A 14,308-nucleotide genomic window follows, 5' to 3' on the forward strand; every position below is an offset into this window, starting at 1 on the left:
CTATGTCAAAACTCACAATCTTCTCTTGAATATAAAAGGTTTTATATAATTTGAATAAAATATTAATTAACATAACAGAGATTATCCGCTTAACTGGTCAACTGGAAGCCAAGTTCGCTCACCATCTTTTTCATTAAATAAATAAAAAAAAAACAACAAAACAAAATTTAAGAGAACTAGACCTGAATTATTATGGAGAGTATGTTGAAATCAGACACAAGTATGCACATTGTAGGCAGTTTGTTCAATGCACCTTTGTTAAAAAAAGCCTTGTACAGCCACAATGATAGCATCAACCCACCAAAATATTTATGATGTCATATGCTTATTATCAAAAAAAAATCCTGAAAGCAAATCAGTGCTGAAAAAATTAATTAACCGATCAACAAAATATTTATTCAGCAACAATTTTAATAATCACTACTGTTTAATTTCACATTCCAGCCTCTCAAATGTGAAGATTTGTTGCTTTTCTCTATTGAATTACAGAATATTAAACAGCTGAAAGCATAAAATAATGAAACGATTAATTGCTGTGATAGTATTTCTCCATTTTGAATTTGCTAAAGTTGTGATTATTAAAGAATCAGAATCATTTTTATTTGCCCAAGTTTGTGCACACAAACAAGTAAATTTGCAAAAATAGAAACGTTAGATTTAAATAGGCAGTATATACAAATGAGTTATATTTTTTACTTACAGACTTTCAGTAAGTGCAGAACTGAGTAGTGCAATGTGCATATGTGCCTATCACCTTCATATAAAAGGTACAGTAAGTAGCTTTCGGGGTTATTTATCAGAAAAAAAGAATATTGTATTCATAGAAATACAATGATTAGTGTGTAATTACATCTTCTAACAAAGTGATGTGGACAAGACGGACATTGCCGTTCTGCATAATCGCATTTTATGTATGTGGCTGGATACCGGTCACATATGTTGTACACCTTATAAGTAACTTTATATTTAAAGATCACAAATAGGTCGTTCAAACTATATATAAGTATTTAACATTTAACATCAATTTTTCATTCTGTCTTTCTCCCCCTCCACGCATGCTCTTTCCTCCCTCATTTCCCCCTCCTCACCTTAAGCCTCATCTCCGGTACTAAAGTTAGAAAATGTGAATAAATATGCTTATCTATCTTGGATATTGTTGCAGTCACTTATTCACTGAAGATAACACATCCGCCACTACCATCTCTTAAACAAACTAACAGTAGGCAGGCTAAACAGCAGCAGCTGGTTATAAGCTAACATTATTCCAGCTAATGTAAGGCTCAAGTGTCTTGCAAATTACACTCTCCCTCTGATAAACAGCTTGATAACATTCTCACATAGTTATTCACCAAGTGTCCCTGTAAAACAATGTTTAATCCATTGTTTCGCTAAGTTCAGCGAACAGTGGCAAGAACATCATGATTACGAACAGAAAACCCTGGACACGAGCTTCACTGACTCATCAACTCTTATTGGACTTATTGGATAAGTTTTGCAGCCTGTTCCAGAAACAAATAGACATGAGGTAGACAGCGAAGTGACAGGCTGCAGTGCCAGCTAGAGTTGTTTGTCCCACATCAGCCACTGTAGCTAAGTTTATACACTTGAATTGGGAGAGGTAAGAAAACACAATTCAATTGCAATTGGTAGATCTCTGAAATCTACCAATATGGTGAGATTTACACACTTTACCTTTAAAAAAATCAGAAAGAACTACATATATGTTAATAATGGTACTGTGTACTTTTTGTGGCCTAATGAAATTACTCTGCGCACTCCATTGTACATCATTTCTGCGCTATCAGGGACAAATAGGGATGACTATTACAGCTGCACAGAATAAAACAAGCTTTCACATCTGTAGCTCCAAAATGACATAAAATGACATAGTCTTACAGACAAAGACTCAAATCTGTGCACTTTTTTCACCGTCTTTGGAAAAGGCCACACTTCTAAAGTATTATGGTGATGCAGAAGATGAAAGTTAGACTTAAACAGGACTAAGGCAAGGAAAACTGCATGCGTGCACACACACACACACGCACACACACACACACAGTCAAAATACAAGTAGGGATGTCCTGCAGGCTGCCATTTCTGGCTGTCATTCCATCTGAGCACTGAGGCAGAAGGACAGAGAGCGAAAGAGAGACAGGCGAGTAGAGAAGACAGGGTGGTGAAGGGTGGGGGTGGTGACACAATGAAGGCTCACAGGGAGACAGGAAGCAGACGGTGCAAATGAGGCCGGGGACTTTAATGAACTACGGCACAGTCAAAGCTGGCAGAAAAAGTGGAGGAAAAGAGAAGAGAGGGGAGGTCTAATTACCAACACATGTGTTTGCAGAGGTACACACAGAGCCAAACAAGCCAGCCCAACCTAATACCTCTAACGGTATTCTAGTAAAAATATTAAAATACTGGTAATGCCAAACTTTTAGTGATTCTATTTAAAATGGTAATGGCATCATAACTAGCAGCAGATGACAAAAAAAGCAGGGTGAAAAACAAGGGTCACTAAAGGTATAGCAATGGTAACACAGGGAGAGTCACTCACTTTGTAAATACCCTGAAACCACTATTTTGTCTTCCTGGTTGTTTTCCACCACTGTGATTTGGCTAGCTACGGATTCCTAAAAACCTTCCTACAACTGTCAAGCAAAAAGTATTGGGCACCAATTTGGTACCACGTCAGCCTACTAAAGCTCATGCAAACATGCTAAGTATACAAGAAAATAGGCCAATTAATTACTTTGGGGTCATACACAGCCAACACTAAGACCCCTACTGTTTCTGATGCTACACAGCTATTCTACATCACTGTCATCATCCTTGTGGTCACAGTAATGAGTATGTCTTAGTAGCAAGTCAGGGTCGGCTGTGGGTCAACCAGCAGGGGAGTGAGACCCTCACAGTAAACAACCATCACTCTTTGAGGCCAGTTATTCTTTAATCAGCCATGCAATCATTGTCATTCTTCAAGAGATGCTTCTGTCAAATTTGACACAATTAACCAGATATCTTAAAGGAGTATTAAGGAAAAACACATATTACTAAAACAGCAGGTATTAGGGATGTTAATCCATTTTAGATCAATAAATGTTGACAACTAGTATATTAACCAACAGGCTAGCTATACAATTTCCCCATCCCTACAATTTTTTCCCCATTTGTACCAGGAGAATGACTCCATCCTGCATAGAATGATTTCCCATGCAGCAGGAATGACAGAATAAAAAACATGCAGAAATAAGTGTGCTGATATAAAACTGCTGTAACATAAATGTGAAGTATCTCAGTTACACAGTCAATTGGGTTAAAAACTCAATTGAAAAATTACAACTATCTAATTTAAATCAACTCTACCTATTCTGCTAAGATGAGTAGCAAATTACCCAGCCACAGTTATGCCTTTTGGTTGCCGATGGCTACCAAAAGCATCTGGTCAAGAGGCACCTTGCTAAGGGACATTTAACCAAATATTGGTGGGGACGTAAGTATACATTTGACTCTGTGTGGATTAGAAAATATCAAAAATAAATTCAAACTTTAAAGTCACTAAAAATGTATATTATCCAATCACCTCATGCTGGGAAAAGAACGGCTAAAAAAATAATTAAAAGTCCAAAATTACCATAACAGTTACGGACATGATGTGTGTATGTAAACTTATGACCACATCTCTAAATCCCAAAGTACGTGTAATACTAATACTGAACCAACATGTATCCTAGAGTTTTAACACTTTGGAACGAACCCCTATTTAAGTATGGGCAGTTTTTGAAAATCTAGGAAAAGGATTCTGCAGGGCCAAAGAATGTTCAACTGAAGTTAAGAAGGGAAAGTCAGGAAAGGGATACATAATGTAAAACAAGGACCGAGGAGAATCAGATTGAGAGAGAAGGGAGCGAAGAGTAGCAAGAGCAGAATGTAGATTTACATTCTGAAAAACACAGACTGTATTTTAACATCTGTTCTATCTTTTTTTCCCCATGTCTTATTCATCAACTGTCCAAAGAAACCAGAGTGAGATATAGGACCAGATGATTCTGGAAAGATGTTATCTCTGGACGACAACAACCATTTTTCAATAACTAATGTCAAAACAACAGCTTTCTGTTCTTCTATAGTTCACACACTTGCAAATGCCTTTATTCCTCAAACCATACCAAGTTAAGGCAGACTCTTGACACAGACACATGTGCTGCGTACTCAAATGTGATTAATCACATTGGGTAATACAGGACATTCAGCTATCACCACATCAAACAGACATCCAAAGGTTCTTCTGTGTTGTGAAAAGTGTGAATGCCAAACAGCTGCAGCAAAAGAATGAACAAGAAAGGCATTATATCAAGATGTAAAATTTAGCTGCTCTGGAGGTGCTCAAAAGAAAAAACCGTCTGTCAGGAAAATAATCAAGTGGACATTAACTTACTAAACGCCTCGCTTTCACTGTTTCTGTTCTAAAAAGACGACAGAAAATGTAACATGATAGAAAAAATATGGGCTATTATACCAAAAGCACAACCTTTGAAGTGTGTGTGTGTGTATGAACTCCAAGGTGCTCAGAAAAAATAAAATTATACATAGACATTCACATATCACTTAAAGTCACTTTAGGCTGTGGTCCCACTTCTAACCCCAAGTCAACAAACACACATGGAACTCAGTAGAGAGTGAGCGAGATGGAGCGGGGAGAGGCCAGTGGTTATTATGCTTGGACACAGGTTCTGTGCTGTTATATTCTTAAGTTTGGACTGGGCCTGGTTACAGACACAACTTCAACCACAAAGCGTCTCTTTAATTGGACCAAAGCGTAACAAAGTCCAGATGGCTTTAATGGACAATATTCACTGGAGGACACATTCCTCTTAGTCTTGCTCTGCATCTGTGTCCTGCTTTCTCGCTCACACATATAATACTTTTTGTTTTTTATTCTTCTACACTCCTCATCACTGTTCTCCCACACTGTTAAACGTATTCTGTACCAAGATCATAATAACTTAATAACCTATTAATCATCACAACAATTCCAGATCTTGCTGATACCTCCCCTCTTACTCCTCTTTCATAATGAAAGAGAATACATATTGGCAGTGAAGTTGTATAAACAAACCAAGGATATTTCAATGAATCACTTACTTAAAGGGTTCTTTTTAATATTTTGGTCCTAAAAAATCCTTGGGTGTTTTCTAAGAGTAGGAACCATGACTGCAGTTAGCCTTGGCTTAGCCGAGCAGTGTGGTATGTTTTTTGCAAACACCATAGAGAGGAAAGACAACAGACAAAGTTAACTTTAAAAATAGACAGAACAAATACAGTTGCAGTTATTTGGTTGCAAATATGTATTAAACTTTGAATTAGTTCAGCACCAGTTCAATTCAGTTTGTTTCTGGTGTTACACAGATTCATAAAGCTTGAGCTTCACTTACTACTATGTAATTTTCCTTTCAGAAAAAAGCACATATCTTGCAAACCATCCAAAAATATCTAAAGGTTCACAGTTTACAGCCTTCTGTTACTGTTTAAGATGCAAATCTTGCAAACCCAAGAAACATTAAACTGTGCAATAGAAGTCAGCCCACTGGAGAGTCATCTATCAGCCATCTTTTATAAGCATTTATTTCTACTCAGGATAATAAATAAATTACGAACTATTCCAAAGTAAACTGGACCTTACCAATAGGACACATCCAGCGGGTGAAAATACTGCCGGGAGATGAGGTCAGCGAAGAAGGACTCTGTTTCCCGACATGCTGTCCCATTGCCAATGACAACCCTACTACAGCTAATATGGACAAGATGAAGAGGAGAAAACTGAGGATCAAGAAAAAAAAACATCAACCATGAAAAGCTGCAACTGGGTTTTGAGTTCCCTCCAGATTTTAATAATATACAGTTCAGCGGACTTTATAACACCAAGAAAGCAGACAAATACACAATCTGCACAGAAATACTATGATTAACAGTGACTCTTTAGTTGTAATACCTGTATTTGGTCATAAGGTGGCGTAATTTCTCTGCTTCCCTTTGTTGGTTTGAATTATGCAGGTACACAACATCAGTATGGAGAATCTGACCTTGGACAGATAAAAGTAGAGAGAGAGAGAGAGAGAGAGAGAAATTACAATATTGCTGATAAGTAACTATGATGACAAGAGGAATTTAACAGACAACGATGTATGCTATAACGTAATGTCTCTTCCCTCTAAGTTGAGTACACAACCTATAATCCATCCAAGCTGCGCCAGAAAGTCAGTCACTTCACTGCTTCATTAAAAAAGAAGTTTAGATCTGAAGCTGTGAAATGATGTGAGCCAGGAGACACAAACCTGTGACCACACCACACGGTATTTGATACTATTTAAGTGTGCCAGCATGACTTTTGGCCACACAACTGGTAACCCAGAGGGTGGGGCAATCCCTTGCCAGTTTGAGAGCACAACCACTGAGTGACATGTCAAAAAAAAACAGTAAAATGGACACAGCACATACATATAGTTGTGTGCACACAAAAAAATAAACCCACCAGGCTCATGCCAGCTCTATCAAATCTAGTGGTGCCTGGTTACACTGCAACCTTTCAGACAAAATCTTTGGCTTCATAATTTGCCCAGTAACAACTGGAAATGTGTGCCATTGCTATGTATATCCAGGTTTGTATTATCAATAGCAAAGGGAATTAAGCACAAGTGTCAGAAATCACAAGACACAAACGAGGGAAATAAAAATTCACTAGTCATAAATTTGAAAGGACGCTTAAAAAGTGTGATAGAATACAGTTGGCAAAAACAATGAATTTATACTTAGTTATTGTATTACAATATAACTAAAAACAAACCATCTTGGCACAGCTGTTCTCCTGAGATACAATGCACTACAGTACTCAAAAGTTTTCAAAAGGTTTAGGGTAAAAGGGTAAAAATATAATTCACTTTATAGTTAATGGACAAAGGTGCTCTTTGGAAAGGGCTACAATGATTACAATCACAAAAAGCCTTTAGAGATGCTTTTTGAGCAGCAAAAATGGATGTGGCTCATGGCTTTGTCTCACAGTCAGATAACGACTCAAAAACATTTGTTGCTCCTGATGAAGAACTACATCCAGTAGACCAAAGTCCAAGACAAAGCCCTGATTTGAATCCCTGGGTAAATCTGTGGGATTCTCCCCGTGGGTTCTCTCCAGGTACTCCAGCTTCCTCCCACAGTCCAAGGACATGCAGTTAATGAGTTAGTGAGGTTAAGTTAAGTTGCCTTTATATTTCCATCTTTCTTCAACATCAATGTGATTTCATCATATCTTTAGCAATAAAATGTATTTTTAGTATTATTTGTGTAGGTACATGAGTTTGCTTTTTATAGATGAAACTACACTGACTTGCAAAACCAAGTGATAGCTGACAGTGAGTCCACTTTTGTACATTTTTGTGTTTACTTACTAGTAGGTGAGAGAATTGCCAGCTTGCAGCCATGTCTGAAGCCAGGGTCCACCCCCATGATGACACAGCCTCTCACTGGACACACCAACAGGCGCTGGCGAAGGTTGCGCACAAACATGGCGATTGACTCCTTCTCCGCTGCACTCGTCAACTTAGTCCTAAAGAGAGAAAATGCAAGATAGAGAGAAATAGATAAGTTAAAGAAGAGAATGACAATATCAACAAAAGAGAAACTGAGAAAGGATCAAAATAGGACATGGTGTAAATGGAAAAACTGATATTGGATGAAAAAACACTTTAAAATCCAAAATCCACTTACCTGTAACTCCTGGTGAGGAAAGGAAGAATAAGCCTTTTATATGAATCCTCCACTGCATTCCTAATGATTGCATGAAGTTCTTCTTTTGCAAATGTCTTTGGCCTCCACCTGCATTAAAGCAGTGGGGGTAAAGAGTGCGTTCTTCTGCAAGGCGTTTCTACTGCTTAACGTATTTTGTCAAAGCAAATGTGCCTTTGCAAACTGACTCTTGTGCTCCCAACACATGCTTTTGCAAATGTCATATTGTGCTGCTTGTCATATTTGGTGGCACATAAGGAAACTACTCCTTTAATCATGAGAAATACGTCTTATCATTAGAGTAACATTTTGTTTTCTTGCTTACAAGATGCCTAAGAATATATATTTAAAAATGGATAGCGTACTTTACAAATAGTACCTACAAACAACTGCTATTCGCTTCTTTTTCTTTTTTACTGATTATTTAAATGGCCATTTCAGAGTGGCAAAAAACAGAATTAGCAAAAGTTGCTGTTACCTAGGAAAGTGGTGTGCTACTCATGCTTCCCAAAACTAATATTAAAAAAGAATACTAAGAAAATATTCAAAATTATGAGAATTGTTGCTTTACTTTCTACAATAATTTCTCAATGTAAAATCTAATTTAAAGATACCTGAAGCATAAGTCAAAAATAATGAATGGATTATATTCAATTTGGAGTATTAAAATATTACATTTTCATTTTTGTCATCTTGAAAAGCAATAATAACTCTCCAGCCATTTCTTAGTATTTCTATTATCAACTTCAGCCACAGGCAAAAACAGCCACAATACATACAGAACTGGTATCACATGTTCAGTTTTGTGCCTTTTGTACAAAAATCTTAAAGTCAACAACAGATGCCACACTTTCTGCCTTCTACAGTTCCAGTTTTGTATTAAAAATTTTAACAAACCATCATATGATCATGGCAGACACAAGTGTCAGTGAGTGTAACAGTGTTTGTGTATTACTTGTGTCTGACCTGTTGTTGATGCACCACCTAGTGAAGTCACTCTTCACCCTGTCGGGGATGTTCACCTTCACTGTCAAAATCTTGAGACTCTCCCCTCGGTTAATAGCCAGCGTCTGCACATATATGCACGCATGAATGCAATACATATATTTCCACCAGTTACCGCACAGACAGTTAAACAAGACTCGCTGTTGTCCCTAAAACCAGCGTCCACTGAAATCATAAATATTCAGATTAATTTATGTTTCTATATGTGATATACTTCATTTGAAGTATGATAAATAGCAACGGCTAGCAGAAATATTTTAGAAAAATGTATATTTTATGTGTATATTTTGTTTTAAAACACATAAGGCTCTGTCGCTTTAGTGCATGAACACACTTTACTCACACAAACATACAAAAAAGAAAAAAATCTTTGAAATCTCAATACACGTGCGTTAAAAGTGATGAGCCTAGGAGTATATCCCGTGGCCAGGCCTGTTTTGCTGTGCGGTCGTTCCCCCCCTCAGAGGAACTGTTACATGCTGTTAAGCAAACAGTAGTAAGTGTCTGACCTTTTCAGTGGGGAACCTTTAGCCTGCCATAGAACAGGGCCAAGAAACAAGACGTCAATCTGGAGCCCAAGCGGAAGAAGCAAGCTGACAAATGCCACCACCATGCCACCATCAGCACTGAGACCGCAAGGCCTTCCCCCCACCCGCACCCACACAGTGCCACAACCATTACCACTCAGCAGCACCCTCGGAAGCGATGCGCCCATATTCAACACACACACACAAATAAAAACATAAAACACAGCTAATGGCATGGCAGAGACACGGATTAATGCAGCAAGTTTCCTTAAATAATGATGAAAGTTAAGATTTCTCCTGTGTTGACATGTTTCTCCCCAGGGCTGCCTCACTGACTATGAAGAGATTTCTCAAACAATCTTTATCAAAGAACTAAAGTTTAAGAGGTAGTCTAAAAAAAAAAAAAAAAAAAAGCAGGCAAAACACTTCCTTATCTTGGAATTTAGGAAAGCCCATGAGTGATATTAAAGCAGTAAATACAAAACAAAGCCTTGTTAAATCTGCGCTCTTGGGCTTTAATTATTTTGGATAATTAAGAATGACATATACTTTTATAGTGTTATTCATACGACACTGTCTGGCATCAACATGTGTATCATCAACTAGAAATAAGAAAAGATTAATAAAGTTTTCAGAAATTCAAGAATTCATAACACTTTAAGTAAATAGAAGCTGCACAGATAAACATAACAGTCTATCTATATACACAACACTATAATGTATGATAAAGATATAATTCAAATATGTATTTCTTATAAACAACTGCAAAAATGCACAACTGTACCAGAACTTTAGCTGCTGCTTCTAAGGTTTTATTGATATCACAACCTAAAGGGAGAAAAAAAGAAATCTCTCCATAGTGTAGTGGTTTACACATTCAAATTCCTTTGGTATTGCATCAGGAAGGGTATTCGGTGTAAACCCTTCAAAATCAAACATGCAGAGATACGTGCTGTGGCAAGCCTTGGTGAATAAGGGAGCAGCTGAAAGTAGCTTTCTGGAAAACAAACAAACCCTAAATTCATCTTCCTTGTTGTTGGTATGTATTCCAAATTCAGCTATCGTGCCAACAAAAGTAAAAGATCTAAGTTCATCCAACAGCAATTTTTGTTCATGCTCAGGTTTTTTCTATAGCAGATGACGGTCCTCAATGATGATAAACACCAGTGTCTGGTGCTTCTCTCACTTTCTCTCAGTTTCTATCTGAGTTGGGTCACTGATGGGACACACAGGGTGATCTGGAAGGAAGGGTGATGTGAGACAGAGTAAGAACTGTGTTTTAGATGGGCCCAGAGTGACAGGTAACCAAGTACTGGCCAAACCCTGACAAGAGGAGACAGACCGTCTCTTCTAGATGCCCCTTATTCCTCCCACCAGCCCTGAAGGGAGGGCAGTCAGCCAACAACTATACTCTGTCTGTCTCCTTCTCTCTCTCACCCTTTCTTTAGAGGAATACTGTCATCAACACATCTATCCATCCGACATATCAAGGATAAACAAACAGACACACATATTCAGTGCCAACTTGCAGACTTTTTGACTTTGTTGACACACACAGGACACATATATGAGTGACAAATGCGGTTGTATAACAGCTGAACAAAGCTGTCAGTAGAATGCTCAATATTCCTATATAAGTGAAGGCCAGTAGGATTAGAAATACAAAACTGGGCATATAATGGTCTGGATAAACAATAACCAGTAAAGTATATGGAATAATAAAACAAAGTATCTTTACACAGTTTGATTTCAAACTTTGTAAGGAACTCACATGGATGAAAGTTTCCCATTCTTACTGTCGCACAGTGATACTGGTGATATCTCGCTTGGTTTAGGTAAAGGTAGCGAATAAATACATTAGGTGCAGAGCGTGAGGTAGGAAGGAGACAGGACACCTGACGTTCACTCGTAATCCCTGATTACACAGACTTTGTACTACCCAGGTGGCAAAATAACATATTTTATATATGACACATGGATCTGATTCAATATACCGCAAGTTGTACAAAGTTATAAAATCCTCAGAGCATCTTGGGCATTAAAACCATTACATAAACTCAAATATACCACATGTACAGTACACACACACACACACACACGAACCAACACACACACACACACACACACACACACAAACAATTTTGCAGTACAAAATGTGAACATACAAATAAGCTTGTTTTTCTCCGCCTGTCCATCAAAAACAAGTGTTTAATTGATAAAACAGTTCCATTTACCCAAGCTTCTCTGCAGGCAAGCCCCAGACTGGACCGCTGAACTACCATTTGATCACAGCGCAAATCGCATTAAAAACAGCCCACTGCATGTTTAACAAATCTTGCCTGGCATACTCGAGAGCATAGCAGCTGCTAATAGCTATAAGGTAAACGTGTACCCTTCAAAGAAGGCCTCAAATCATGTTAGTCGGAATTAAATCTGAGCTAAAGAGAGCACAGCTTAGCCTGGTGTTTGGTGTGCTCTTACAAAACTGAGGAAGTTGAACAAGTGAAGAACAAAAGAAGAAGTGGCAGGCGCAAAAAACTATCAGCAGATGAACAGTAACCGAAAGTTGTACCATTGGGAAACAGTAACAAGAGATTTTGAATGTCCTTCATGAAGCCTGGAGAACTATTCCTGGAGACTACATAAGTTTGCCTTAGAGAGTTCAGGCTGTGTTGAAGGATAAAATGGTACCGACTTTCGAGGTTGTTGATATTGTACAAATTCTGCTTTTGTCTTATATACGCTACAATAAATCACTGTACTTTTTCCCACATTTTCACTCATAAGAAATCATAAGAAAAGTTGGATTTTTTGTGCCTGAAATCATTAGCTGATTAACAAGACAACAAAAAGTACTGAATTACTCATTGATTCCTATAATTTGTTTATATTTTCAGCTCTTTTTTCAAGAAAAGTTGAAAAATGCCAAACTAAAAGGTTTCAACTTCTAAAGTTCAGGAATGCACTCTTTTCCTTCACTTCATGTGGTCATAAAAATCAGTGACATGGATTTTAGAAGGCAGCACAAGAAAAATAATCCACCATATCTGTTATTATGGATTCAGAATTAAACTTAGATGTCATTTCAAGCCCGTACTTTTGAATCAAGGTGAACACCTAATGTTCAGATGTTACCTTCTTGCTTAATTCTTTTCCTTAATGTATTTAACTTTGACGACGAATTAAAATGTACCAACACCAAAACTTAGAATTCCTTTTATATGTTACTTCATTAAGGAGATTAAAATTCTGAAGATGTACTTTCCATGCTACATAATTTTGTTTTCCACCACAAGAGATCTATACTTCCACACACCCTTAATATAATGCCTTGCCCTTTATTTTTAACAAACCAACAGAGCCGGGGCCTAATAAAAATGTGCTAAAGCAAACGGGCAAGTGTGTGCTCACACACATGCCTCCTGTCAAAACACATCTCCCACCTGTTCCCCTAACTGCCAACTTGACGGTTAGAAAAGGTTCATATTAGCCGGAATCTGACAGCTTGCAGGGTCACAGCAGCCTGTGGATTAACGCTCCGTGACAAAGGCGAGTCATCGAATTAAAGGCCTTGCATAGAAAGGGGAGGAGAGGCGCAAAGCGGAGGTGATGAGTGGATTGGAGGGCTGATGTTTAGTCAGAAAAAGAGGGAGGCAGAGTAGAGCGAAGCAGGAGAGATAAGTGACGGAAGCACCTCAGCACCACTCATCTGTCTATGCTCTGCCTTCCCTTACTGCCCCCCACTCCTTCTCCCCGTCCTTTTGTCCGCCTGTGGGCCCAGCAGCAGTAGCTGTCACTACAGGAGAGCGCCTGTCAATCAAAGCTCCCTAATCCAATGGCATGTCGGCAGGGGACATGTCACATATGTTAAGAAGAGAAAATGAGGGGACTCACAGGGTGCGCTTGTGTGTGAGCAAGTGTGTGTATGCATGTGCGTATGCAATTAAATGACTGTAGGGCAGAGAGCGGTTGCCAGAGAGTGTGGTGTGGCAGAGACAGCAGATGATGGAAGCTGTGGTGACACATGAGGCCCGGGCCCAACTCTGAGTAACCCACCAGTCACTAGAGGGACAGAGGGGGAGCAGAGGATGTGGCGCAAGATGCAGGAGGGCTAAATATGAAGGCACAAACAAGGCTAACTGTGACTGACATGGCTAGCATTCAGAAGTGGCATGCATTAAGCAGACAGAAATGACACAAGCAGATGGTGTGCATTTGTTCATGTTTATGTGCATGTGTGTGTGTGTGTATTTGAGAACTAGGGTAGTCAAAACACACTCCACAGCTGTAAATGACCTTTATGATCATCAAGAAGACTTGACTTATTTGTTGCTTTTCAAGTTTATTTGTTTTATATGTATTTTCTCTTATGGCTGGGTTATTACTTGTCTCATTAGTTATATCATAAAAGTAAAGGTGTTAGAAGGAGTAATTACAGTCGAGGTAAAAAAAAATAGGAACAAGAAAAAGTGTGAGTCTCGGCAGCGTAAATGTATCTTACAAATAAAGCAAACTGTCATTCTTTTTGTTTGGTTTTCGCTGTGGAGCAATTTTAGCCACCCTTTTCTGCAGAATTGTTCAAATTGAGCTACACTGAAGGGTTTTCGAACATGAACAGCCTATTTAAGGTCATGCTAAAGCCTTTCAATTGGACTTAAGCTTGGACTTTGACTAGGCCATTCAAAACCTTTAATTTGTTTTTTTTTGTTTAAGCCATTCAGAGGTGGACTTTCAGGTATGTTTCAGATAACTGTCCCACTTTGTAACCCAAGTGTACTTGAATTTCAGGGCACAAACTGATGGCCAGATATTCAGGATTCAGAATTCATGGTTTCATCAAATACAAGTCACCCAGGTCCTCAAGCAGCAAAGTAGTCCCGGACCACCACATTTCTACCACCATGTATGCTTGTTGGCACAATATTCTTATTATGAAATGCAGTGTTAGTTTTATGTCAGATGTAAAAGGAGTCAAAACTCCCAAAAAGTTACATTTTTGT

General features: G+C 38.4%; 1 protein-coding gene across 1 annotated transcript in view; it reads right to left on the reverse strand.

The window, feature by feature from the left end:
* Positions 1-14,308, reverse strand: part of srbd1 (S1 RNA binding domain 1) — a 58,942-nt gene that overhangs the window by 36,566 nt on the left and 8,068 nt on the right. The window contains exons 10-14 of the mRNA XM_085182535.1: positions 8,743-8,846; positions 7,759-7,866; positions 7,440-7,597; positions 5,990-6,080; positions 5,681-5,788 (exon numbers count right to left, since the gene is read on the reverse strand). Of these exons, the coding sequence (XP_085038661.1) occupies positions 5,681-5,788; positions 5,990-6,080; positions 7,440-7,597; positions 7,759-7,866; positions 8,743-8,846 (569 nt within the window). The remainder of the gene's footprint in view (positions 1-5,680; positions 5,789-5,989; positions 6,081-7,439; positions 7,598-7,758; positions 7,867-8,742; positions 8,847-14,308) is intronic.

The sequence above is a fragment of the Neolamprologus multifasciatus genome, chromosome 13 (assembly GCF_963576455.1).
Source record: "Neolamprologus multifasciatus chromosome 13, fNeoMul1.2, whole genome shotgun sequence".
Classification (NCBI taxonomy): domain Eukaryota; kingdom Metazoa; phylum Chordata; class Actinopteri; order Cichliformes; family Cichlidae; genus Neolamprologus; species Neolamprologus multifasciatus.